This window comes from Xenopus tropicalis, chromosome 4, assembly GCF_000004195.4.
Source record: "Xenopus tropicalis strain Nigerian chromosome 4, UCB_Xtro_10.0, whole genome shotgun sequence".
NCBI lineage: Eukaryota > Metazoa > Chordata > Amphibia > Anura > Pipidae > Xenopus > Xenopus tropicalis.
The window spans coordinates 127,899,966-127,927,247 of NC_030680.2; the positions used below are offsets into that span (position 1 = coordinate 127,899,966).

At 40.8% G+C, this 27,282-nt stretch overlaps 3 protein-coding genes across 9 annotated transcripts; 2 read left to right on the top strand and 1 right to left on the bottom strand.

The window, feature by feature from the left end:
• Window positions 1–1,645: 1,645 nt before the first annotated feature.
• Window positions 1,646–6,015, top strand: tmem115 (transmembrane protein 115). Its single transcript, NM_001016092.2, is given in 2 exon segments — window positions 1,646–2,661; window positions 5,197–6,015. Coding segments are annotated over 2 exon segments (1,035 nt in total). The 5' UTR covers window positions 1,646–1,810; the 3' UTR covers window positions 5,381–6,015.
• A 2,615-nt stretch (window positions 6,016–8,630) lies between these two features.
• Window positions 8,631–12,033, bottom strand: cyb561d2 (cytochrome b561 family member D2). Of its 5 annotated transcripts, none has more exons than XM_012961012.3 (4): window positions 11,818–12,033; window positions 11,240–11,370; window positions 10,345–10,382; window positions 8,631–9,733 (listed from the first exon to the last, which is right to left on the bottom strand). In XM_012961012.3, exons 1-4 carry the CDS (start codon window positions 11,943–11,945, stop codon window positions 9,230–9,232), a joined length of 801 nt encoding a protein of 266 aa, XP_012816466.1. In that variant the 5' UTR covers window positions 11,946–12,033; the 3' UTR covers window positions 8,631–9,229.
• A 34-nt stretch (window positions 12,034–12,067) lies between these two features.
• On the top strand, window positions 12,068–25,252 carry nprl2 (NPR2 like, GATOR1 complex subunit). Of its 3 annotated transcripts, none has more exons than NM_001006921.1 (12): window positions 12,068–12,243; window positions 12,655–12,772; window positions 13,626–13,717; window positions 13,966–14,134; window positions 14,329–14,437; window positions 14,513–14,649; window positions 14,974–15,071; window positions 16,166–16,202; window positions 16,655–16,748; window positions 19,900–20,017; window positions 22,861–23,000; window positions 24,969–25,247. In NM_001006921.1, exons 2-12 carry the CDS (start codon window positions 12,698–12,700, stop codon window positions 25,034–25,036), a joined length of 1,137 nt encoding a protein of 378 aa, NP_001006922.1. In that variant the 5' UTR covers window positions 12,068–12,243; window positions 12,655–12,697; the 3' UTR covers window positions 25,037–25,247. The 3 variants fall into 3 exon arrangements, with proteins under 3 accessions (NP_001006922.1, XP_012816347.1, XP_012816346.1); XM_012960893.3 differs by having other exon boundaries at window positions 12,110–12,243; window positions 12,696–12,772; window positions 24,969–25,252; XM_012960892.3 differs by having other exon boundaries at window positions 12,154–12,243; window positions 12,684–12,772; window positions 24,969–25,252.
• Window positions 25,253–27,282: the final 2,030 nt, after the last annotated feature.

Here is a 27,282-nt window from a genome sequence, read left to right on the forward strand (position 1 = left end):
GGGGGCTACTGTGTATGGGGGGGCTACTGTGTATGGGGGGGCAAAGCTGATACATAGTTATAACTCACTTATAACTGCCTTCTCTCTATATTTGTATTTTATATGTAGGAGTTGCTATATTGTTTTCCTTAGGTAGTACAGTATGAGGGTATAGCACATTTGCGTCTGATCCCGCCATTTCATCTATATAAAAGGAGTATTTTTTTTAAAATGGGGTGTGGTAATTGGGGCGTGGCCACAAAAGTGGGCGTGGTCAAAAAATTGCTGCACTGCTCTCACCAAATCTTTTTGTCCCTCTTTTCATTTTTCAAATGTTGGGAGGTAGGTGCATGCTGGGATAGGCCTTCAAATGATGATGCCTTCTTTTTACATCATCTTGCCTATGCCAGGCCTTTGCTGGAACTCAATTTAAGAAATAAAATGATGAAGTTTTTTGCACAAAGAAGCATTTAAAGGAGAGTACCTGAGTTGTGGTGATTTTGATGTTCAGGCCTGCTGTTTTACTTTGTTTTGCTGCAACACAGCTACTTTCTGTTTTCAAGCGCCTGACCAGGCCAGACTGGCAATCTGTGGGTTCTGGCAAATGCCAGAGGGGCTGCTGTAAGATGCCATAGACAGTCACTATTTATTGGGCTGGGGGGGGCTGTTTGGGTCTCTGTGTAACTTAAATACCAGGGCTGCCACATGGCCGGCATTTTACTAGCTTGACTGGTAAAAATGGTACTTGATTCCAAAGTTAATTTGGAAAAAAACAAAATTAAGGAAAGCTGGTATATTTTGCAGAAAAGTTGGCAACCATAGCCTGCGCTTATTTAGAATTCCAGTCCAGCCCTGGGACTCATTTGCACCTTTGGGAACAATAATAAGTAATAGAGTGAGGCACCATGAGAAAGCCCAGTGGAGCTAATATGAAACAGAACTGCAATGATTTTCCCTCACGATTACGGTTTTGGCATTAGCAAAGGTTGACTAACCCTTCAGCCCCCAGCGTTCAGGTAGGCACACTGGCGTCACTGCTAAACGCGCATCGCTACCTGTTGGTGAAGCCGCTACTGTACCGCTTAGCGCATGCGCACCGCATACCCTACAATGCGCCTGCGCACTGCAAACAGTGTAATGCGCTTGCGCGTTGTTCGGCCTTCCCACAGGCTAAAGCTCCATATCCTGCCGTCCCCCTGGTGTTGTGGGCCTGCGCCGTGCTTCTGTTTGCGCTCCGCAGGCGGTGACGTTGTCGGGTAGAAGTGTCAGGCCTTTTCCGGGAGACGCGGCCCCTTACCAGCTGAAGCCTTATGGGAGAGCCTAAGGCCGTGGCACGTCCTGGAGCTTGTATATCCCAGCAACAGGGCGGGGGGCAAGTCAGGTTAGTTAGGCGCAGCGATGTTCGGGGATAGTTGAGTTTGGGCTGTCAGGTCCCAGTTGCAGTTCATAGTTTGAGAACTAATGCCTGTCACAGTTTAGTAGCCCGGTGACCATTACTTGGAGCCGGACGCTTTGGGTGCCGTGAGGGAGTGGTGGAGTTGCCATTGGGCGCTGAGGCTTAGTGAATATCACTTAAGGTGCCTACATATTTACTTTTAATTAAAGGGCGGGGCCTGAGGGACCCTATAAATAGGGCATTTTATATCAGTCTCTCAAAGGGTTTGGGCTCAGTCAGCTGGAAACTGGGCAGTCTCAGAATCCTTAAGGTTCAGGTGTCAGTGTGAGCTGGGGGGCCCATGCCAGGGCCAGCATAGAGGCTTAGGGTCCTGCACCCACATACAGCTGTTTGGGGCCACAGTTGGAGTTGCTAGTGTAGTGCCTGTGTGCAGCCATGCTGCGCTCCATTCATGTGGGCCGCTTCGTGTCTGTGCTCTCGGGAAGCAGCGTGCTGGTCAAGTGCCTGTGGGGGGCTGCGCTGCTCCTCTACTTGCTCACATTCTGGCTCAGCATACCGTTTACAACGTCGGCCTTTGCTGTCACCCCTGGTCTACTGTTGCCTACCAACCTTAGGATCTGGACCCTTGCTACACATGGACTGTTGGAACTTAATTTTTTAGAATTACTTTGCAATCTCCTACTAACACTGGGTGCAGGGCGTCATTTGGAACCTCTGTGGGGTGCTCCCGAACTGCTTCTCTTCTATGGAGTGGTCAGCATTGCTGTTGGAATCCTGGGTTCTTTCTTGTATTTGTTGGCCTATGCAGCAACAGCTCATTCATATTTACTGTTTTCTTCCCACATTCATGGGTTCCCAGCCTTTGCTGGAGCTTTCTTAGTAGCACACAAGCAGACTGTCGGAGATGGGCAAGCAGAGTCAAAATGGTGGATGCAGGCACTGCCTCAGCTAGTTTTCCTAGCAATTATGGCCTTGAGTTTGGCTAAACTGAACCCAAGTCGAATTTTTGTGGGGTACAGTCTTGGTATGCTCTCAGGCTGGGTGTATCTACGATTTTATCAGCGACACAGCCGCGGCAGAGGAGATATGTCTGACCACTTTTCCTTTGCCAGCTTCTTCCCCGGTCCAGTGAAGCCAGCTGCCGCCTTCTTGGGGAATCTGACACATGCAGCCTTAGTTAAACTGCATCTCTGCCCACAGGCAGTGAAAAGATATGATGTGGGGGCTCCTTCATCCATTACCATCAGCTTGCCTGGTACTGATCCACAGGATGCAGAGAGGAGGAGGTAATTACAAGATTGGTGGCTATTAGTGGAAATGTAAACAGTTAAACATATTATTCGGCTTAAGGTGGCCACACACGTGATGATTTTCCATAGGTTGCACAAAAGATCGTTCCAACCCTCCACTGATGTTCAGGGCTGAATCGTTAGATATGGAGGTAGAAACAATAGGATTTCTACCTCCTTCTGTTCAGCCCTGAACATTTATTTTTGCTCGGGCGCCTTCAATGGCTCCCTATCAAAATCTTCTAACCCGCCCGATCAGCAAGTTGTCCGATATCAGCAGCCTCCTGCAATATTGGTCGCCTCCCCAACTTGCCATACATGCACCGGATATCGTACGAAACAAGGTTTTGTATGATATTATCGGTGTGTGTATGGCCAGCTTTAGATTTAAGATTTCTATACACAGGCAGACAATGGCTGCTTCTCTTGAAAGTATATAGGACTAATGGGGAAATTGTATCCTGACTTTTTATTTATCTCCTTAATTTAAATGCTGGTGAGAGACACTGTAGAAGCAAAGGTAAGCAATTTAGTAACACTCTTAAGTGCAAGGAGACACAGTGACTTCTAAATAATAAGGAAATGCTTGTACTCCCACTCATATTAAATATGGTGGAATTCACTGGGATTGAGATTGGGGTTAATGCTGGTCCCATACAAACCGGTTCCTCAAATTCAGGCAGGTCTCACCAAACTGAATGATTACTGGTAAGTGTGTGGAACCTGAAAACAGACATTTTGAGGAACCCACAAACAGAGGTTGGCTGATATCCATGATAGGCATATGCATGTTCTACCAGCTAACACAGAAAGGCATGGGTGCACATACAGTAATGCTAATTGGTAGATAATAGTGTTACGGTATGCTTTACAGCTCTCCTGTGATAGAAAATGCAATCTCTATAACGCTTTATATGCTTTGTATTAACTTGTTTACTTACAGCCTTATTGAGTAGAGGTGAACAGCATGTGTATGTAATAAATCATTCCAGCATAGAGAGAAAATAACCCTAACAGCCCTTTAACCACGGATGTTTTTTCTTGCCATTCATTTTTGTGTACTTTCCATCGCCCGCTGACACAGCAGTGACAGGATTGCAGTCTTGCCTACGGATCTGTACTTACAGTAGCACACTTAAACACTGAATTCAAATGAATTAGGACATGTACAGTCTGCTCAGTGTTCAGCATTTAAATGCGCTTTCGTGGATACAGACCCATAGGGGAAAGTTTGATATTATATTGACGACTGTATTTAGCGTGGTGGAACACACAAAACAATTCACTGCACAGGAATACAAGTTAAAGCCTTTGTTTTGTAAGCATAGCTTTGTGACTTGGCACTACCTCACTACTGATCTGTACTGGGGCCTAGGGAGACCCACTGGAAAGGACCAAATGAATATACTAATGCAGCCCTCACTAACCTATGATTAAGTGCGCATGCACGAAACGCGTCAGGCGAAAAGGCTTTATGAACATGAATAAAGACTAAGTTTTACGGGACTTCCTGGCTGTCCGCTGTGTTTTGCTAGCCTCTTTGAAAAATTCTGGATTTTCTAACCTGCCTAAAGGATATGTGACCGGTTTATGGCCACAAATCTGTTAGGCAGGCTATTAGTAAGGCTCCATACACAGTAATATAATACAATATGGATATGCTAGCACCTTACAATATAAGCCTTCTATGAATTTGTGTATCTGCATCTTAAGTACAGGACAAAGTGGTGCTGTTAGGGTAGTTGTAAGTGGGACTGAGCAAGAACCAGATTCTTACAACTGCTTTATAAACCCCTGCAAATGTCTTGTTCACGGTCCGGCTGATCTTTTCTTGTGCACATAGCCATTAAGCAGGTGATTAATCAGGATTGGCAGTGTACCCTTGGGCACAGTGCACTCCAAAAGAGTCCTGGTATGAGAGTAGTCTATAAGGGGTGGGCAGTTTTCCATTTAATAAACACCCACTTCATACAAGAATGAGCAGTAACTTAAAAGCATACAGTAAATGCAGTGAAAGCCAAAGCTCCATCCTAAGGCTTCTTGTGATTGTATCAATACTCTTTCCCATGTACCCATGTATTAACTCATTTCCTTTGCCCCATTGGAAAAACAATCTTTTTAACAGGCTGTGGGTATTGTCTTTCTTGTCTATTGCTAATTGTGTATTGTTACTTGAAGACGTAACCTGTTTGCAGTATATTCAGTGAGATGCACCAAAAACATTTAGCAGAATCCTAGCACACTTTGGAGGATTCAGATTTTTTTTTTCACAATTACTGCAATCCCTTTCAAGTTTTAATGTGCAAATTAGGGCTTTGATTCAGCTAGTGGAGGACTTCCTCGTTGGCTGAATCCAAAAATGATTCAGTTCATCCCCAGTATTCAGTACCCTCCTGGTTCTGAAGCAGAATGCTGTAACAAGATAATGCTTGCATTTGTTTTAGTTGTAGCCTCTGGTCACAAAGCAGGCTAAGTATACTGAATTTCATGTAAACACAGCTTAATTGACTTTTTACCTTATTTGTCCCATAGGCAGCTAGCTCTGAAGGCTCTGAATGAACGTTTGAAGAAAGTAGAAGACCAGGTGTCATGGCCAAGTATGGAAGAAGGGGAGGAAGAGGAGGATGGCAATCAAAGAGACGACTCATTCCATAGTGGGGGCACTCCAGACACTCCAAGAGATGAACCAATAGCACAATCGGCACCCAAAGAGTAACCGCCAAATAAGCACTGTTGTGCTAGTGGGCAGAATTTTTCTGCTTATGTTCACATTAGACGGACCTTAAAGATCTTTAAAGGGTTTAAGACTGAAGATTGATCCCCATGTAAACACTAAACCAACAGAGCCTCTTAATTCTAAACTGCTTTTCTAATGTAACTGCACAGTGGTTGGGCTCAGAGGTTGCAGATGAATGGCATGCAGGTATCTTTGTGCTGTGTTCCTCTCACTCTACCAGCCAGGGTCCATTATGCTTTAACTCTACTCTGCCAAAGGCTTCCTCTTTGCTTAACTCACAGACAGAGACCTTGCTGAATGCCAGCTTCATGCTCAGCCCTATTCTTCATCTCTTCTCACCAGATATACAGACACTCGAAGGAATCGCCAGTGTGTGATTGATAGCACATCTGTAAAGGAAGTCAGCACTAAACCATGTATTCTAGAAGGTGTCATCTTGCAGTTTAGCATTGGTTCTCTACTTTGTGATTTATCTCTTCAAATTGCTCTGCATGGGGTTTGAGGAAGGTGTTTGGGGACGTGAGAAAAAGAATCTGGTTATTTTGTATAAATCTTTTGGAGCGCTGTACTAGCTGATTTTTTTTTTGTTTGGATTAAATCTTTTTTGGAGATGAGTGGGGGTCTTGATTAATGTTATGGTATGGGGGGGAAATCATTTTCAAGTCTTCCAGGCTTCATAAAATTGTTCTTTGCAAAAAAACATTTTTTGGGCTTTTATAAAGTTAGGTAAACTGGGGGAGTGTTGTGAGTGAAAGAGTTTTCTTCTCAGTTTCTTTATTTTCAAACAAAATAATAAAGATGTTCACACAAAAGTTTAGCCAGTACCACCTGGAACATTGGGCATTGTGTGATGATCCAAGGCATCACATTTGACTATTTAAAATGGAAAGGAGGGTAGGACAGCGCCTCCCAATGGCTTGTGTGCAGTCATCAACCACTCCGGAACAGGCTATTAAGCAGACATTGTGTTGAATCATTGCAATAAAGCTATCCAAATTGGCCACGTAAAAGGCCATTTAGATGGTTAGAACTAAAAATACAGGCCATGCACTGGCAGTTTAAGCCCTAAAAACAATCCAAAAATGACAGATAATTGGCTCAGGTATTGACTTCTCAAAGGCATTAATGAGACTAATTAAAGCAAGTTATGGTTGTAAAGTAATCCTGTCTAAAAAAAACAGTTGCAGTTGGCCAAGTAGTCACTTCTGCTGAAGGGGTCCAAGTGCTCAGTTCAGTACACGAGGCTTCATGCTCCTTCACTTGTTTTGAAATCTTAGAGCAATGGCACATGGGGCATTCTGTTGCCCTGGGTAAATCCTGCTCCCCCTGCTGGCTCATGCTGGAATCTTACAGCAGGTAAATCTGTCGGTGGCAACATGAGTGTGTTGGTTGCAGCCAGAAAAAAATGTTTGGTTAAGGAACTCCAGGTATAATTTTTTTGTACCATGTTAGCCAGTTTAAAATGTTCTATAAGTTTCACCTTATAACGTTAAGGAATTCCCAAATAATTAAATATATGAACAACTGAGAAAAAATCATCACTAGCTTTCTGTTAATCATCCACTACAGTTTAGTAAATTTATTCTAATAGAAACTGTTTCCCTTTAAACTGCATTTTTTTTTAATATATATTAACATTTGTTCTGGTTGTGGGCACTGACCCTAGCCACCACAAAGCAGACTATTCCACCTTTAATTTGTATTGCTATTTTTTATTGATTATTTTTTAATTCAGTCTCTACTTATCTTCCATCTGTTGCGTAACTACTGGTTGGTTGCTAGGCTAGATTCCCAGCTGGAATAGGGAACGATGAAAAAATAAAAATAAATTGCAGTATCAGAATAGCTCTGTCTTAATCATGCTTAAAGTTAATTTTAAGGTGAACCGCACCTTAAAGTAATTAGTAATTTTGACTAATCTTCCTGAATCAGCCTTCTTGAATTACTGTGAAGTGAATAACTGAGCCAGGCCCTTGATAATTAGAGTAGTACAGCAAACAGCAGCAAAGAAACACTACTGGGTCAAACCAGGTTATAATCTCATTTATCTGCCTTGTCTTGCGTTAGAACAATGCTTACATTTAATATATTAAGGCTAAAGACACACAGAGCTACTAGTAGCAGCTACTTGTCTCTACTTGTTTTAGGGCCCTGGCAGACGAAAAGATTAGTCGCCCGCGACAAATCTCCCTTGTCGCGGGCGACTAATCTCCCTGATATGCCATCCCACTGGCTTGAATGTAAATCGCTGGTGGGATGGCATATGGGGCACCGAGGTTTCCCGAAATCACGGGAGTTTCCTCTCAAGGCGACTAATCTCTTTGTTTGCCACGGCCCTTAGCAGAGGCAATTCTCAGTCTATGGCATTTAGCAGCCATGACAAGTAGATGCTACTAAGTAGTTCCATGTGTCTTCACTCTCAAGGACCCCCGTCTATGCTTGCAATATGTTGTACCTATGGTGTGAGTTAAACCAGGGCAGAGTCTGTGTAATCAGCTTGACTTGAATGCAAGGCTGTGTATCCGAATGCTCTGCGAGTGCTTGCATATCTAGTTTTATATGAGAATGGATGAAATGTCACATATAATTCAAATACGGAGGAGGTTTAAGGTCGTACAAAACAATGGTTTGCATATTTATCTTATAGTTGGTAGCCTTAGGCTAATGTCCCACGGTGTGATTAGTAGCCTGCAATAAATCTCTGCTATTGCGGGTGACTAATCTCCTTGAAAAAGACAGAGAAGACAGGAAAGAAAGTGGCATAACAAGAAGCCAACTGATGGGTAAAACAGCAATGCTCAGGAGGGTGTGAAACCAGACTAGGTGGGGCAGTATGTTCTTGCTTACTGTTTTTTTGTTCACAGTATGTGCTGCATCATATAGAAGACTTGTGTCTGCTGCTACCCTTGTACTTGTATCTGCCTAATTCCCTCCTTGCCATATTCTTTTGGACACCAGCCACCTATTAAATGGAAGACATGCCCATCAGTAATGCCCATATAATCTGTGAGGCATTAAGTGCTAAATCTCAGTTCCATCTACTTTGGATTCAGATCTAAGCGCGTGACCTTGCAGCTATGAGCACAGCATGAGAGCGGGGAGGCGGGCACCAGAGGTCACTTATGGCCCTAAAATCCCAATCCTTGGGTAAAAAATTACTAGCCGTGAGTGCTTATTGTTTTTGCCCTGCCTTTTTAAAACAAGACATCAAATCAAGCGATAGCAAAAGAACATTAAAAAATATACTGTTATGTTTAATATGAAAAGTTTTAGTAGAAATACATCATTGTGTTGTCATAATACATATTCCTCCACAGAATATCAGCTGATGGTCTGATCCTTTACTAAAGGCTTCAAGACCTGGAATATCTTCCATTTGAGCTTGTTCTAAATTTCTTTTTTCTTTTTATTAAAAAAACATTTTGATTATTCTGTGCACAAAATGTATCCCAGAGTCTCCATAACCACTGTTCAATCTAATGCAGCTCTAATGCAAACTGCCTGCTTTCAAGTGACAGAGGAAGGTGCCCAAGAAACTGACACAGCCCCAGTGACTGAGGTTTTCCTTGTCCTTTAACTTAAGCATCTTCTCTGAATTGTATTTTTTTTTTTTAATTAAAATAAGCACTTTGTACAACCAAGCCGTCCCAAAATGTCCTGCAAAGCACCTGTATGCCACTACAGTGATGGCTGCCATTGAGCCTGTGCGGCTCAGTCAATAACAGTCTTTTATATCTTCTCCAAGCATGTCCATTAAAGCCTGAGTTCCACCTCCTCTTCAAAAATTTTGCAGCGTAGGAAAAATAAAAAAAAACATCTTTAAACAGCTCAGGACTGGCTCCTTTTGCGGTACAGATATGCATTGCTCACTTGGTTCATGATGACAAGGCCTGTAAGAACTGGACACAGAACACAAAGATACCAAGACAGACCAGTGACAGAAGCGCCAAACCAAAGAGAACACATTCCCAGCAGAAGGCTTCCACAACCCAGCAAGTAGCCAATTAGCCCCGCTGTTGCATGGTAAAGCTTGCGAGTGGCCAGATTCCAACGCTGTACCAGTTTTGGGTAAAGTAAAGTGACCCCTCCAACACTCTGCAGCAGAGTCCACAGCACAGTCAGTACCCCAAGAAGTCCATGCCATGTGGAGAAGTGTGGTTTTCCCTGTAGAACCTTGTTGGAGTAGATTATTCCAAGACCCAACAATGAGCAGACCACACACAACAACTGCAAAACCCAGTGAACTTGTACCCGTGCCCTCCGAGAAAAGGAACGGAGTAAGGAGGAATCTGGAGAGAACACCAAGATTGCCTCTGTCATCAGGAAAGAGAACTGTTGGGAGAATGATAGGCCACACGTTAATTACCAAAACATCTAGTAGAAAGAAAATCTGGATATCAATAGTCACATGGACAGACTGGAAATTACCAAGTTTCTGGTGTACAGTCTGTAAAATACCCATATTAAATTCACTTAGTTAAAGTTAACATCACTTGCTAATGTTTATTCTTGGAGTCAGTAAATAATCCCTGCAGGTACAAGGCTGCTTGTTATGTAATAATGCTCTGTGAGCCTCAGGCTTCCTGTGTGACAAAAGCCAGCCTAACAAAATGAAAAGGGGTAACCTATTGAGCTCCAGACAACAGTGCCGTGTCATGCATGAGGTAGAAGTCACTAAGGGCAGGTCCCAGCATATAACTTTAGGAGTCACTTTCCAACCAGGCCCTGGCTTTCCAACATACAAAGTCCCAATCAGCCCACCACCATTAAACAATGAATGTCTATGGCACCTTAATGCAGCCCCTCTGGCATTTGCCAAAATCCACAGAATGCCAGTCTGGGCCTGTTTCTGACTCATTACATGAAAGTACTTTCATATGGTGTAACAGTGCTCATAGATGAGCTGTTACAAAGAGTAATACTGCCTTTTCCATTATACTTACTGCAAGCGTCATGAGGAATGGATGCCATGAGAACAGAGCTGAAAAGGAAAAAGTCCAAAGGTTATTAATAGTACAGTACACATGCTGCCCTCTCCTAGTTGGGTTTCGCAAGCTGCTGTTATAGTCTGATTGTTGGCCTTGGGAACAAATGATTTGATTGGCTCAGTTTGGTCCATCAGGAAAGGTAAGGTGAACAAACAAGTGGATGTGACAGTGTATGGCTAGCTTTAGTGATCCTTTGATATGAAGAAGTAATATTCATTGAAAGGTAAGCTTAAACTGAAGTATTTTTACTCAGAAAAAAAACACTGATGGAACAAAGACACACTGAACATCCAGTTATTTTTTTTTTTTTTAGTTTTTTTTTTTATTGTCCACCGTCCACCCGACTCCCTCTGCAATGTACCTGACCTCAGTGTCCTCTGATGTCTGATTACAGTATAATATAATGAAGCCAAAAATTACATCATATTTTCCATATGTAAAATAAGAGACAGATGGCTGACATAGTGCCTGCAATCAGCATTCTCATTGGTGAAATTTCTTATAGTGATGTTATTTAGTAACTTCTATAGAGAACTAAGGGGAGCAGTGGGACAGTTTTATGGTTGGGTTTAGTCAGCGCCATTTCTTGGTACAGTGCTGCCCTGAGGGGGCCAAGTATATGATTCCCCCACTTGGTTTATTTTTTTTTTGAGGGGGGCTGCATCGCTACTGCAGAAAGAGCAATAGCACTCTACACTACAAGAGCCAAAAATCTGTTTTATAAAACAGAATTTTGACTCTTTAAGTTACCAAACTGCCTAAGGCGAGTTTGTTAACTCACCTTATGGCAGCAGCGCCTCCAGGTCCCTTTGAAGGCAAATATAAAATCAATGCTGTGATTGGCACTTACTTGCTCCAGGCTGTGATACAAATATCATGTACACAGTAAGGGAGAAAGCGGAAAGATGAGCGGCGACTCCTGACAGCACCCGCAGAGCTCGGAACACATGGGTGTCACCATCAGTATTCTGAGACATGATACTGTTCTGCCAAGGAAATGTCATAGAACATTAGGTCCAGAGCACAGCCTCCCCCAGTAACAAGTCAGTCTCTAGCTCTCCTTTCCCCACCCCAGCAACTGAAAAGCCTAAACCCCTCCCAAAATCACTCTGGATACAGGGAATTTTTGGCAGAACTTGCAGTAAAATAATGGAGCATGGAAAGTGTAAAGGGGTCATGTCCAAATCTAGTAACCTATAGCAACCAAGATATTATTATTACTACATCCCCCACCCCGCAAAACGGTGCCACCCCATTACATACCCCCTTGTGTCTGTCACTACAAACCATGCTACAACCCATAATATACAGCAGCTGTGTGACACTAACTGCTCCACCTAAAACAGTACAATGATATAACCTATGCAATTACCCATGATACTTATGAGCCAGCCCTGTGTCTCTCTACTCGTATATCCCGATACTCACTGCATAAATGGGCTGCTCTCTTTCACTATAGAGTACAAGCACTTCCTGTTCCAGCCGCTGTCACAACAGATTCCGCCACCTAGTAAATTGCAAAGCCACGCCCACTGATAGAATTCCTTCTCCACCATTTGTCGAGAGCGCTGTCAGTCATTTTGGGATTGGCAGTGTCCTGCCAGCTGTTTCCTGCTTTGAGGTTCTACAGAGCGGCTTGCCTACTGGCTGTATTTTTTTCAAATTGCGACTATTACCGCAAGAGTCTCAAAAGGGCGTAACCAAATGTGAAAGCGAGGTTTGGCACGCAACCGTGCCTTCCGGTGTCAGAATGTGCTCCGTTCTTATCCGACTCCGGCTCGGTACAATGTTGGTGGAGGGATTCTGTGGGTGACAGATTGAGAACGCCTGGCTGGCCCGATTGATCAGTCACGAGTATGTAATCCCTAGCTCATTTTGCTCATTCTGCTGTGGGCTAGCATTTGGCTACTACAATTCCCAATAGCCCCTGTTGGAGATTGCAGTCCAGGCAATTGCATTGTACAGCTTTCCAATGAGCTATTCTTAGCTTTTCAACCCCTGTAGGTTGCATGCAATAATGGAGCAGATCCATAAAGCAGTATTCCTGCAGTCACTCACACTCATGCAATGCAAAATTCTGCTGCTGAGCTTAACTGTGGTGTCATCTCAGTGTTGCCCTGTGTGTGACAGTAACAATGACATGCCAATGTGCTAATAGTCTCCACTGCAGAAGCGCACAGCCGCCAATGAACACCATTCTCTTTGCGTTCTTATGGTTGTTTATATGTTTGTGCTGTCTACATTCTAACCCTAATGTCTTCACAGTCAGTGATAACCGTTCTCATGCTCATTAGTGCTTTCCACAGTGATGGCCAACCGCAAGATCGAGTGCATTTTCTTCAGTGAGTTTCACCCTACACATGGCACAAAGATAACCTACCAGGTAAGGTGGCACCGGTGTAGTAAGGTACACGACTGCTCACAGAGGCAACTGTGGGCCCTAGAGTCCAGATATTGTTGAACTACAACTCCCAGAATCCAACAGGTAGATGTGATGTGCTGGGAGTGGTTCTTCAGCAACATCTAGCACCCACTGGACATCCCTAGCTTACAGTGCCCATTTCCTCTTTGGCAAATAATAAATTCTATATAAGATTTAAATAGTAATCGATAGGGCCGATTTACTAAAGTGTGTTAAAACGTGCGCTATTTATAGCATGCGTTAAAAAATATATTTTATTTAGTTATTTAAGTCGTGAAGACTATTTTTGTGTGGTATTTGACGGAACGCGCGCTAATGAACAAATAGTCGCCGCGTGCGAAAAAACGCACGCCACATTAGCCATACACACCATTACTTTCGTAAAACTACTTTTAAGAAAATGACCATTTCCCTGCAAACTGGAGGCTGCATCACTCTAGGGCCAACACAGACTTGAATAAATCCCACTGCAAAGTCCATATTGTGTTGCCAAAAGCTCACAAACTGTACTTTTTTATAATTACCTCCTGCCCCAAGTAGGTGTTATTTTTTGCATAGACTAATGCGATATTTAGCGTGTCTAAGTGTTTGTGAATCATGCGTTAGTATTATTTCGGCACGCAAATTAACGCATGCGTTAAAATCATGCGATATGCGACTTAACGCATGCGTTAATACTTTAGCGAATCGTGCAGGTTTTTTTTTCACATCAATTTTAACGCAAAAAAGCATGCGATATGCATTATCTCACTTTAGTGAATCAACCCTGATGTGTCTTATAAGCCTCTTACTGCTCGTATTATTTACTATCCAGGTTCCAGAGGAATACATCTTTCGAGAGCTGTTTGACTCCGTGCATGTTTATATCATTACCAAACATGAGCTGCAGAACAAGCTAATTACAGTGTGAGTATGTTACAAATCCCTTTGGAAGCCATATGTAGCCTAACTGTAGGTCTCCAGTTATACAGCACTGGTCTACACAATACAAAAGTTAATTTTAAGGTGAACTGCACTTTTTAAATGTGAGATTACTAATATGATGTTCTTAAGAATGAGCAGAATAACAGTTGTGTATGATAGAATGTATAGGTTAGCTCGCACTATAGTTGGACATGAATTGTGACCACACATACTGTCTCTTCCTCTTTCAGAACTGCCATGGACAAGAAGCTGATTGGTTGTCCTGTATGCATTGAGAACAAGAAATACAGTCGGAATGCTCTGCTCTTTAACCTGGGCTTTGTGTGCGATGCTCGAGCAAAGACTTGTGCTCTGGAACCCATTGTGAAGAAGCTAGCAGGATATCTCACCACGCTGGAGGTGCATAATCCTGACATGGCAGTAATGACTTCCCCAGACATGCTATATTGTTCTGCAGTTATTTAAAACATCCATTTGTTCACCCATTCTAATATTCATCTGCATTTGTATTTGCTGTGCTCCCAAGCCTCCAAATCACTTATCAATGCTGTATTTTGTTGGTGATGGGTGTATTTTCCTGCTTTCTTTTATAGCTTGAAACTGGGTTTATATCAAATGAAGACAGCAAGCAGAGACTGGTCCCTATTATGAATATCTTACTGGAAGGCCTTAACTCCACAGGCGAATGCTCCCTCCCTATAGGTATTGTGCACATTAGCCCATAGCCCAAGCCTGGGTCACTCTTCTCTCTCCTTAATAACACATCTTCTCATTTAGATGAGAGTAACACCATGCACCTGAAGGTGATTGAGCCCCGTGTTTCACCGCCAACCGCACAGGAATACGATGTTCCTGTCTTTATTGAAGAGAAGGAAGATTTCAATAATTTACAATGGGATTTAACCACTCAGCAGGTTAGGAAAGAGCTATATGTGATTGTATGTGCTGGATTCAATCTTTGGCAGGGCTGCATTCATTTCTTCAACTCTGTCTAAGCATGCCTTATTACTGTCATCATTTTGTCTGGCAATTAAAGGGGTAACTTGCTTTCAAATACTCCATAAATAATATGAATATTTTGTTAATTTACATTTTATAAAGGATTTGTTTTGTTTTTCCCTATCGTGCTTGAAAAGATGAACTATACCTTTTTAATAAAGTATTTTTGATTATAGAAGTATAGTAATAACGCCCTAATCACCCATTCCTTTTGCTTTCCCATCTCTTTGTTCTTTTAGATCCTTCCATACATTGATGGTTTCCGTCACATCCAGAAGATCTCTGCAGAGGCTGATGTGGAACTTAACCTTGTGCGAATTGCAATTCAAAACCTGATGTAAGATTTTAGTGCTGAAATTGTAACAACTTGTGCAGTGAATATAAAATAACTTGGGGATATGTGCCATATTTTTAATCCAAATCCAGGCCTGGTTCTGTCGAGGCGCTATAGAGAATTTAGGGGATATTGGCAGTAACCTAGCTGTCTCCACACAGCATTTATCTCATAGCTGCATTCTCATGTCATTGATTCCTTCAGCCCTGCAGTTTACCTCTTAAAGGTAGGTTCACCTTTACAAGACACACTATAAGGCTAATGTTCCACACTAATATTAGTCACCCATGATAGATGTCTGCTGCAGTGGGAGTCTCATCTGTCTAAATACCTTCCCACCGGCAACAAATGGAATAGCTAGTCCTATACATCCCTTCAGTTGTCCAGAGTCTCTCAAAGTTTCCTCCTACAGAAGTGTTGCGTAGGCCTCTCCACCAGCGAGTCTGTTTATGCCAGCGGCATTTCAGAGAGATTAGTCGCTGGTAGCAGCAATCTATCACAGACAACTAAATCTCTCTGTGGGACATTAGCCTAAAACAACCAATTTCTTTGTATAAAACATATTTGCAATAAAATATGCATAGTTTTTAAGATAGATACCTTGTTACATAGCATTTCTGCAAACTCACAGAAGCCTGCACTCTGCACTCTCAATGGGATCACTGGCCTCCTGATTATGTAGAAGCTGCTGCCCAATCCAGCAATGGTGCATATGACTGTTCTTTATGTTACTTTGCATGTGTTACTATGTGACTGTTCTTTATGTTACTTTGCATGTCTTTGATCTGATTGGTTGCTAACATTAGATGTGGATTAGCCAATCAGATCACTGATATGCAAATGACAGAAAAAGAAAGTATATGCATGCTATTGTTTAATTGGACAATGTTCCAAACTTATGAGAATGCATTCAGATCTCGATCTTCAATTCACTGCTTGACTAAGTATCTAACTTAAGAACTATGCATTTTTTTTAATGATAATACCTTACTAATATGTTATATGAAGAAAATAGTTGTTTAAGTATATGTCTTGTAAAGATGATACTTATTCTATCTGTGTTGATAGTATTTCTTTTGTTTCCTTATCATTTGTAGGTACTATGGAGTGGTAACATTAGTTTCAATATTTCAAGTAAGTATAAACTTCAAATGTTTGTATATTTATTACATCTTTGAAAAAAATAAAAAGTGGAAAAGGTCAATTTGTCACTAGACTGCAGCTCAGGGAGACCTGGGTTTGCTTCCTTTGAATGGCTCCTGTGTTGATTCCTTGTGGGGTACAATAGGATTCTTTACTTCCCCTGTGCATAGAGCTCTTGCTCTGCACACCCTGTTGAGAAGTGGCCCCGGCTCGCACCCACACCAAAGACAGTTCTGGTTTTAACGTTTTGATCAAACACAACATTGTTTGATACTTTCATACTAATTCTCTATATTATCTTATGCCGAACAGCAATATTTGTTGTGTTTGTTTCCTGTCTTATGATATTTGTCAGTAATTGTCCAGAATTCCTCCCTGAGCTCCCCACCCTTGCAATGCTGTATAGCAGCTCTGCTCACCCCATTTCCATAATTTCTTTGCAGTATTCCAATGTATATTGCACAACTCCTCGAGTGCATGAACTGATTCATGACAAAGCTTTACAGGAGGAATGTCTGAACTACGTGAGTAAGCCAGGTAAATGTGCGTGTAGGCTATTTGAATAGGATTCTTGTATAGGGATTCCTTGTCCTTTAAGCAAAGAAACAAGATGGGGAAGGCCCATTTATCAACATTCTGACTTTCGTAGTTTTAGAGGGTTTGGAATCGCAAATAATTTTCACTAAAACCATGTCTAGTCATTTATTAAAAGACCGCAAATATAAAAAGCACGAAAATATGAAACAAAAAAGCAAAAACCTAACATTTTTCATAGGAATTTTTGTGCCCTTACAAATGAAAAAAATCACCAAAAACCTCTAAAATCACAAATTAAATAAATTGTTATAATTTGCCTAAGAGAGCTCCCATTGACTTCTACATGACCTTGACAGCTTTTAGATGGCATATATAATTACATTTGTTTTTTTAATGGTTTTGATGCAAAATAAATGGTGAAAAATTATTTTACACAAAAAATGTGTTTTACCACAAAAGAAAACGAATCGTGGAAAAAAGTATGACCATTAGTAAATCTGTCACAAATTAAGGTTCAGAAAGTTTTTTCTCCCTACCTCGCATACATAGTCAGCAGCCAGACAGCTAATTAGTTTAGCAGCTATATGGTTGCTAGGGTCCAAATTACCCTACCAACCAGGCAGTGGGTCTGAGTAGAAAGATCCCCCTCCCATTTGGAAGCTAAAAGGAGTCAGAAGAGAAAAGCAAATAATTTAGAAACAACAAAAAATGAAGTCCAATTGAAAAGTTGCTAAGAACTGGCTATTACAATGCAGTAGAACGGTGCAACTAATATTTTACCACAAGATGGCATTGTTTTTATGTGAATGTAAAAGTGTTCAGTGGACCAGAATTGCTGTCTTGAAAAAGCTAAATGCAGACTGTAAACATTTTTAGGGCTTGTACTCACAGCATTTTTTTATGCATTCAACATGCGTTTGAATGCATTTGCTAATTGATTCCATTATATTATGCCTGGTTGCACTCGCAAGCATTCAAGTTGTGTTTTCCTGCATTTGCGTTTCATCTCAATTTCTTAGGCGCAACATGCTGCATTTTCTTCAATAGAATAGAGGGTTGCGTTTGGAATTGAGAAAAACACACTTAGCTGCATTTAAAAAACATACAAACACATACAGCAGGGAAAATAAGTATTGAACACAGCAACATTTTTCTAAGTAAATATATTTCTAATGGGGCTATTGACATGAAATTTACACCAGATGTCAGTAACAAGTAATCCCCACATACAAATAAATCAAAACAAATAAGTCCATAAATTTGGCTAATGTCAGACCAGGCGTATGGTGTATATTTTCGGCAAACGGAAAAACACCTGCCGAAAATAACGCCATACACCTCCTACCTGGAGCTTGCCGAAAATATACGCCATATGCCTGCTCTGACATTAGCCTTAAGTTATGTGTACTTAAGTGAAATAACACAGGTAATAAGTATTGAGCACATGAGGAAAAGGAGGTGCAAAAAGGCAAGGAAAGCAAAGAAACCTGCTGAAATCAGTCAGTATTTAGAAAGCTAACCTGCCCCCTATTAGTGTAAATTAATATCAGCTGGTTTAGGCCTAATTGATGGCCTATAAAAGGTTTCTCATTACCAAGGTATCACACAAGAAGCATCTCATGATGGGTAAAAACAAAGCTCTCTAAGACCTTCACAACCTTATTGTTGCAAAACGTACTGATTGCATTGGTTAGACATATTTCTGAGCTTCTGAATGTTCCAGTGAGCACCGTTGGGACCATAATCTCACTGCACAAGACTCCAATGCTGAAGAAAAAGTATGTTGAAGCTTGTTAAAAGTTTGCTGCATAACATTTGGACAAGCCAGTGAAATTCTGGGAGAATATAGTCTGGTCAGATGAGACCAAAATTGAACTCTTTGGATGTCATTGCACACACCATGTTTGGAGCACTGCACATCACCCCAAAAACAAAAGTTTGGAGGTGGGAACATCATGGTGTGGGGCTGTTTTTCAGCATATGGTACTGGCAGACTTCATATAATTGAAGGAAGGATGAATAGAGAAATGTACTGGACATGCTTGATAAGAATCTGCTGCCATCTACTAGGATGCTGAAGATGACATTACAGCAAGGCAATGATCCCAAACACACAGCCGAGGGAACTCTCAGTTGGTTTCAGAGAAAGAAAATAAAGCTGCTAGAATGGCCAAGTCAATCACATGACTTGAATCCAATTAAAAAATCTGTGGAAAGAGCTGAAGATCAGAGTTCATGGAAGAGGCCCCCGGAATCTTCAAGATTTAAAGATAGTTTGTGTGGAAGAATGGGCCAGAATCCCACCTGAGCAATGCATGGACTGGTTTCTCCATACGGTAGGCGCTGTGAAGCTGTCATTACCAACAAAGGCTTTTCTACTAAGAATTACATTCATTTCAGTAAGCCTGTTCAATACTTATTCCCTGTGTCATTCCACTTTACTACACAACATACTTATTTGTTTTGATTTCTTTCTATGTGCGGATTACTAGGGTTGTTACCGATATCTGGTGTAAATTTCATGCCAATAGCCCCATCAAAAATATATTTACTGAGAAAAACATTGATGTGTTTAATACTTATTTCCCTGCTGATAAGTATGGCTAGAAATGCCAAATTTTATATACTAAACTGACTGCACGAGCTTAAAGTTTCAGCATCTCTATAGTAGTAATGTCAGGAACATAGAAGCTCAGTTTAGGGGTCATTGCAAATTATTAAGCAGAAAATGAAGTTGTATTGTTATTGTTATATAAACTGATGCTACAGGGCTGATTATTAAATTCTGATGCTAACTGCACTGGTTTCAGAGCTGCCATATAATGTCAATATGAATGATTTACTTATCAACCTTATGCTGTTACATTTATATTCTATATATACAGTATATAGTGAGTAGGTCCCTAAGCTCAGGTAAGTGCCAGCAGCACAGAGCATGGGCAGGGAATCAGTAGAAAAAAAGATTGGGAGCTACTGGGGCATCTATGGAGGCACAGATCTTCCCTGCTAAAGGGCTGTGGTTGCCTTGGGCTGGTACAAAAGCCCAAAACATAATATACAACATTTCTAGCCTATTTATTTAGTTGAGCTTTAGTTCTCCTTTTACTCTGTTTTAGTTTATTTCTATACTCTGTGCGTTTTGTGTTTACAGGTCTTAAGCGACCCAGTCTCCGCGATGTCTTCCAGCTGTACTGTGGCCTAAGCCCAGGTACTACAGTACGAGATCTGATTGCCCGATATACACAGCAGCTACAAAGAGTGGATGAAAGGTCAGGAGACATCTAGAGATTTAAAAGAAAACATGTTCTGTCAATGCAAAATGGTTACATTTAAGTGTATTAAATAATATGCTAAGTCCAGGATTAAAAATCTTTGTAGTAATGGCCAGGAAGGCAGTAACAGTACCAGTGGTCTGACAATAATAAACCTGTTAAGCTGGCCATACACGCACCGATAATATCGTACGAAACCTCGTTTGCGTGTATGGCAAGTCGGTGAGTCGACCGATATCGCAGGAGCTGATATCTGATATCGGTTGACTCGCCGATCGGGCGAGTTAAAAGATTTTGATCGGGCGCCATAGAAGGCGCCTGAGCAAAATCTGCCATCAGGGCTGAATCGGCAGAAGGAGGTAGAAATCCTATTGTTTCTACCTCCTTATCTGCCGTTTCAGCCCTGAAGGTTAGTGGCGGATTAGTGGTCACACGAAAGATCGCAAATCGCCACGTGTGTGGCCACCTTTATAGTCAGGGCAAATAAACAAGGCAATCTTTACTGGATACAGGGGAGGATATTCTCTGACAGGATCAACATTTTATATGATAACATTTCCACTTTCAATAATATCATTGTAGACTATTAAAATAAAACTACTACATTTCTGAATATGGAGTTGCCTGCAGTACTAGGATGTTGTTTCATAGCATTAGTGCTGGCTTTCCTTTGTTGCATGCATAATGGAAGCATCATCTCGCAGCTAGAGGGGGTACTAACATTGTCATTCCAACAATACAAAAGGCAGCTGTTACTATTGCATTGCATGACTTTTTCCAACCAATTATTCTGGTGGCATTTGTGCCTATTAGTGAGATTCCAGTATAATTGTCATGACCAGGTTCAAATATAATGTATTAATATTTTCTTTTTTTGTGTTAGTTTATTTTTTGTTTGGTTGCTTTTTCTCTCACAGCTCCCTTGCTTGTGGGTAAGCACACCATCATTAATAGGTGTTTCCTGAATGATGGTGGGAGACGCAGCCCTCACTTTAATGCACTCTGTGCTACACTGGACTGGAATATGGCCGTAAGGGAGCTATTTGAGGGTATTAAATGGGTGGATAAGGAGCCTGCAGATCTAAACAAGTAATATACTATTCAGACACAATACAAGACCTTAGTTCTTTTAGTCCTGTTGCTTTTAAAGATTCCAAATTGCAGAGAAGGAATATTTTGGCAAATGATAAGTTATTATACCTCTATATAATAATTACCTATTCTACTTGAGGAAAGTGAATAGAAGGTAAACTTTCCTTATCATTATATGGAAGTGAAATTCCCCTGTAAAATGCCTGCCTATCCCCATGGAAGGTTTATACAGGGTGCTTATCACACCCGTGCTGGCTAGCACTATCTCTGATGCTATGATTTTCAGACTGCTCATTTACTGCTTTGTAGCATCACAGCAGTGTTGATTATCTTCCCTTGGTTTCTGAAATGGTCAAGAATAGGCAAAGCAAGGGGAAGATAAGCACCTGGTTCCTGCACCCAGCAATAATCTGTAAGATTGTAGCACCTTTTTCAGATTAGGCACAGATGTGCCTTTGGTTTGTGTTGCCTAGCAACAAAGCATCATGCTTAAGGGCTTAAAAGGCAGAAGAAGCAGACACCTCTTGTGATTTAGATTTTTCTTTAGGCTTTCTACATTGTACTTAGGACTAATATGGCATGACGGGATAACCTCGGAGCATTAAACAAGAATGTCTGCATAATCTGTATCAACTTCACACATATTTAAGAATGCTGTGAGATTTGATACTGATTACCAGGGCAAGCCCTCTGGCAAGCTACACTGTGCAGGATGCTGATGGCTGTCCCATGATAGGGCAACTGAACCTGTCCTTGCAAGGTAATTAAAGTATTTACTGCACTGGGCACTGTATTCTTTATGGTGAAGACAGCTGGGCGATTAGTAGCCACAATTTTTAAAATCCAGTTGCAGCGACTAAAAGCCCACCATAAAAGTTGTACCAACTAGTCCTGCGCAGTACGTTTCACAGATTTTTTTCTGTCGCCACGACTGGGGTTTTAAAAAAAAAAAAAAAAATGCCCCATCTGTTTTCGCCCTTAGTGCAGTAAACCCATAGCACCCATTCAGATGTAAGGGACAGGGAAGTAGGTCTAACTAGTTTCCTCTAATCTCACAATGACAGATTTAAGTGGAAATTAGCTATTATAAAGATTTCCTGGTACACACACACTGTGCCTATACAAGGGAGAGGGGTGACTCAAGAATATAAGCAAAAGGTATGAGTTGGCCATAGTTAGTAAAATCTATTTGCTACGATTCTGAAGTAAAATCCACCTGAGCTTTATTAAAGAGTCTGCTATTCTAAGAAGAGAGGATGGTATGCTAGTAAAGGTTGACACAAGGCTACCTTAAACCTCTGTTTAAGGTTTTAACATGTCAAAGTGGATTTAAACACAAAAAATGAATTGATGTAAAGTAAGAGTGCTCCTCAGCACGTTTACAGTTATGATTTATTTTACTTTTCTTTGGTGGTTTCTGAGATATGAGCAGTTTTAGACTGCCAGGCTTTCAGCTCAACAGCTTTCTTTAAAGGTCAGCTGCCCTATTTGTCCATGCACAGATAACCATAGGGCTGTTGACTATCAATACCAGGCTTTTGGCTGAAAACCAGACAGTTCAAAAACACTAAATTAAAGTAAATTGCAAATGTGTTTAGAGAAGCACTCAGAGTAAGTTTACGTTAATGCATTTTTTGGTTTAGATCTCCTTTAACAAAATGTTTCCAAAAGATGATAACACACATTAGGATTGTGTAGAGTTTTTACTTAGCATTTGCCGGTCTCATGTCTCTCTTTTGGCAACTCAGGAAACTCATTCAGTTTGGTCTGATTAAGAAACTCATCAGGAGACTGCAAAAATACCCGGTAAAGGTGTCTCGTGATGAGAGGAGCCCTGCTCGACTCTACACGGGAAGCCACAGCTACGATGAGATCTGCTGCAAGACAGGTGCATCTTTTGTTTGTAACTGAGGTTTCTGTGCTGCCTTTGTTCATTCCATTTATCCATAAAATAACCTCCTTATTTTAAATCTAAGACCTTTAAAATCCCAACATGAACTATAACCAGGAAAATGTTAATAATATTGTAGTGAACTATGTCTCTCCTGAGACAATATTTTATACCTTCTCTCGAGACCATATTTTATCTAGAGAAAAGCCAGGAGCTGGGCTCCGTCAGGATGGCTGATGAAACAATATGCTCTGAATGCAGTTAAAGAATCATTTTAAGATCAGAAGGCAGACTTAAATACTCTCTTCAGATTGTGTCAGGCAAATCAATATTCTCTGCCAAACCTCCATGGAAAAGTGATAGCAGGAGGCAGTATAAACAGCAGCATCATGTTGCTTAATAAGCGGAGAGTGGCACAGCAACTGGCTACCATGTGCACAAATAACTTAAATGTTGAATGCCTTTCATTAACCTTTACAGGAACAGTTCAGTGTAAAAATGAAACTGGGTAAAATAGACAGACTGCGCAAAATAAAAAATATTCAATATAGTTAGGCAATCTAACTATAATGTAATCTATAAAGGCACACTCAGCTATCTGCCGACAAACACAAAGCCTTGTGTTAGTTGACGGATATCAACGTGCTTGTGCCTGCATTTGGGCATATTCAATGCTTCTGGGTGCAGGCACAATTAAAATATTTTTCAAGCACACAGGCGGATTATCAGCCTGTGCTTATATGCAGGCTGACAGTCTGCCTTGTGGGGCCTCACACTAAGGCTATTATAAGCCTCAGAGGGGCACTGTAGCTGCTAAAGGGCACCCATCGCAGGAATTAGCAATAGTGGTAAGTGTTTCATCAGGTCACAAAAGTCACCATTGTGACTAATTTGCATGATAAAAAAATAAAATACTGATTTACTTTCATTAATAAATACGTGAAATGTATTTAGAAATCCTGGCAATAGTTACCAGTGGTTTGGTGCAGCAGTGCAGAGGAAGAGGCTATGGCAGCTGTAATGGACCAAAGCATAGAACAAAAGTAGCCTTTAGGTTACAACTCTATCATTTCCAAAACACGTAACGTAAATGTGCACAACATATTTTTAAATAATCTATTAAGTAGGTACATGACTATTCAAATGTTTTCCAACCAAACTAACTCCCCTTCCTCATGATTTTTATGGTGTACTTTTTATTTCTAAATTACACTCAGTGCATTGAGTCTGAGCTTTCAAAGGAGCCAACACTACACATTAGAACTGCTTTCAGGTAACCTATTGTTTCTCCTACTCCCTGGAGGAGTCCCAAGCCAGACTTGGATTTCTTACTATTGAGTGCTATTCTGATATCTACTGGGAGCTGCTATCTTGCTCGAAATGCAGAATTCTGCTGGAGAAGCTCTATTAACTGATGTATTTTGAAAATAACATGTTTTCCCATGACAGTATTTCTTTAATAACTTATTGGTGTGGCAGTCTCAGTTTTAGCATCTTACTCTAGGCTAGCCTTTCTTATTGCAATTTAGCGATTGCAATAACTGTTGCATATTAGTTATCCATTTAGTTGATGGACAGCACATACATAATAGTAAGTCATAACAGCACAGTACCAGGGCAATCTGCATGGAGACTCAATCTGACAGGCTGGAAGAACAGATGTAGGCATCATGTTGTGACTCTGTTGCTGCTATTAAATGTGCACCATGGGGCGCCAAAATTAGCCAGTGCTGATCACTGAGGTTCATTTAATTTTGAAGCACAGCAACAAATTTTTGCCAAACCATGTATTTGGGAAGCAATTAGCTTTTCTGTGAACTAAGAACTGAGCCATAGCCAAACTATGTTTGTTCCTAGATTCTTGTTTGTGCTCTAACTTCCAGTTTAGTCTACTAAACATTTTTTTATTTTAGGGGCTGTTTGTCATTCAAAATTAATGTAGGAATGTGTTTTTTTGTTTTACAGGGATGAGTTATCGGGAGCTTGATGAGAGGCTGGACAGTGATCCCAATATCATTGTGTGTTTGAAGTAAGCTACAGTGTACACTGACAGGTGTCGAGGCCAAGGGGTTTTTAGACCTGCTGCTTTGGATAATTTGCAGGGGGGGGACCAAACTGGAATTTAGAATGCTGAACACTAAGATTACTATATGCAAGAACCATTTGCAGTTATTTAATAAAAACTCTGGGAACAAGGGATCTCAGTCCCTACTGTTAATATGTGAATTAAAAAGTATTAATTTATTGTGCGTTTTGTTTTTTTTAATTATTTTTATCCTGTATTGCTCCCCAAAATTAAGTCACAGGAAAAATACTCTTTGTAGAGTTTACATTCTTTTTCTAAGTACTCCTGGAAACCTGTCGACTTAAAGCACTGAATAAGGATATTTTGACTTTAAGTGCTTTGAGACAACAAGTCTTCAGAAGGAAATAGAAAACAAATTAAAAATGTTCACATAGTGTTGTATATTTTTGTTTTTACACAGGCATAATCAGATGCTACAGAATGAAAGAAAACTTGTACAAATCATTTTCCAACCCTCTTAAAGCTCTTAATTAACCCCTTCCTCACCTTGTTCTAATGTGAAGAGATGGATTCTGGGAAGTGATTTATGCACCACTATGCACACTATAAAAAGCACAGGGACTACAAGCCCTAGAATCTACCACTTCACATTAGAACAAGGTGAGGGAGGGGTTGCATTACACGCTTGAGTCTAAGGATGGCAATTCTCAGTATTGTCTATGGCAGGATATTTTCTGGTGTTTAGTAGCTGCTATAAAGTAGCTCTGTATGTGTTCAGCTTTTCATGCAAGAAACTTTCATAAGTACATATAATGTTTAAAATGTGACACATAAACGGCCAGATAAATTGCTAAGTATAATTGAGCTCACAAAGTTAGTTATACTTATGTAGTGGTGATTTGCTGTTCCCGCACACTCTCTCCAGATTTCCACAGATCAGTGATCCCCAACATGTTACTCACCAACCCATTGGATGTTGCTCCCAGTGGCCTCAAAGCAGGTGCTTATTTTTGAATTCCAGGCTGGAAGGCAAGCTTTCGTTGCATTAAAACCATGTGTACTGCCAAATAGGGGCTACCAGTAGCTAAACACAACCCATATTTGGCACTTTAAGGAACCTTTTGCATTTCTTAAAGTCAAAGAACGTGACAAAAAGATAACACTGTAGGGAACCCATCTGACTAAGGGAATGTGTTCTATTGTTGAGTTAGTTACACACCCTAACTGTTAAACGATGCTTCCAACTATGCATTTAAAGTTGTCATTCATAGATAATTTCCATACCAAGTATTCCAAAACAGCAACTAATATGTTACATCTCTTCATCACACACTTCAAGGAAACTGTACCATGTATCATGTTTTTTATTAGCTGCCCCCCTGATGCTTAACTGCTATCGCACGAAAGATCATTCCCACCCTCCAGACGTTCAGGGCTGAATTGTCAGATATGGAGGTAGAAGCAATAGGAATTCTACCCCCTTCTGCTGATTCAGCCCTGAACGTAGATTTTGCTCGGGCGCCATCAAAATTTTTTAACCCGCCCAATCGACGAGTTGACCCATATCCACAGCCTTTTGCGATATAGGTCGCCTCCTTGAGCAGCTATACACGCACCTTATATCGGTGCATGTTTGGCCAGCTTAACAAAATAAAATCCTATAATCTAACAAGCTTGTTAGATCAAGAGTGACAGCTTAAATCTCAAATACAACTGGTTCCCATAGAATAAAATAAGTAGTGAACAACATATGTGGCAAAGATGAAAAAAAACTGTTGTAATGTTATGGCAACAATAGGCCTTGCTTTTGGATAACAAATCAGTTTACAGTAAAGATTATCAGCCCTGAATGTGTTTACCAGGGTACTGGTTTGTGTTATATGGTTATCAAAACAAACAAAAGGAAAAACATGCTGCTGTAAAGTAAGGATAGGCTTTAAAAGCTAAAAGTAATTTTTTTTTTTAGTGAAAACTAAAACCAGAAAAAAGCATCTCTGAAGATACTTCTGCTGGTGTGTTTTGAATATTACAAAATATAAAGATATCCCTGTCTTCCATGTGGGAGCATGGTTAAACATTATGGGACATATTTATCAACTGGTAAGTGTTGATAAATAAGCCCCTAAAAATTCCATACAAATGGAAACCTGTAAATAGAGAACTATGACAAACTATATACACTTTGACAAATGCCGAACCAGAAAATGAAAATGTTGGCTAAATAAAAGGTACATTTTTCAAGCAAGGACAAAT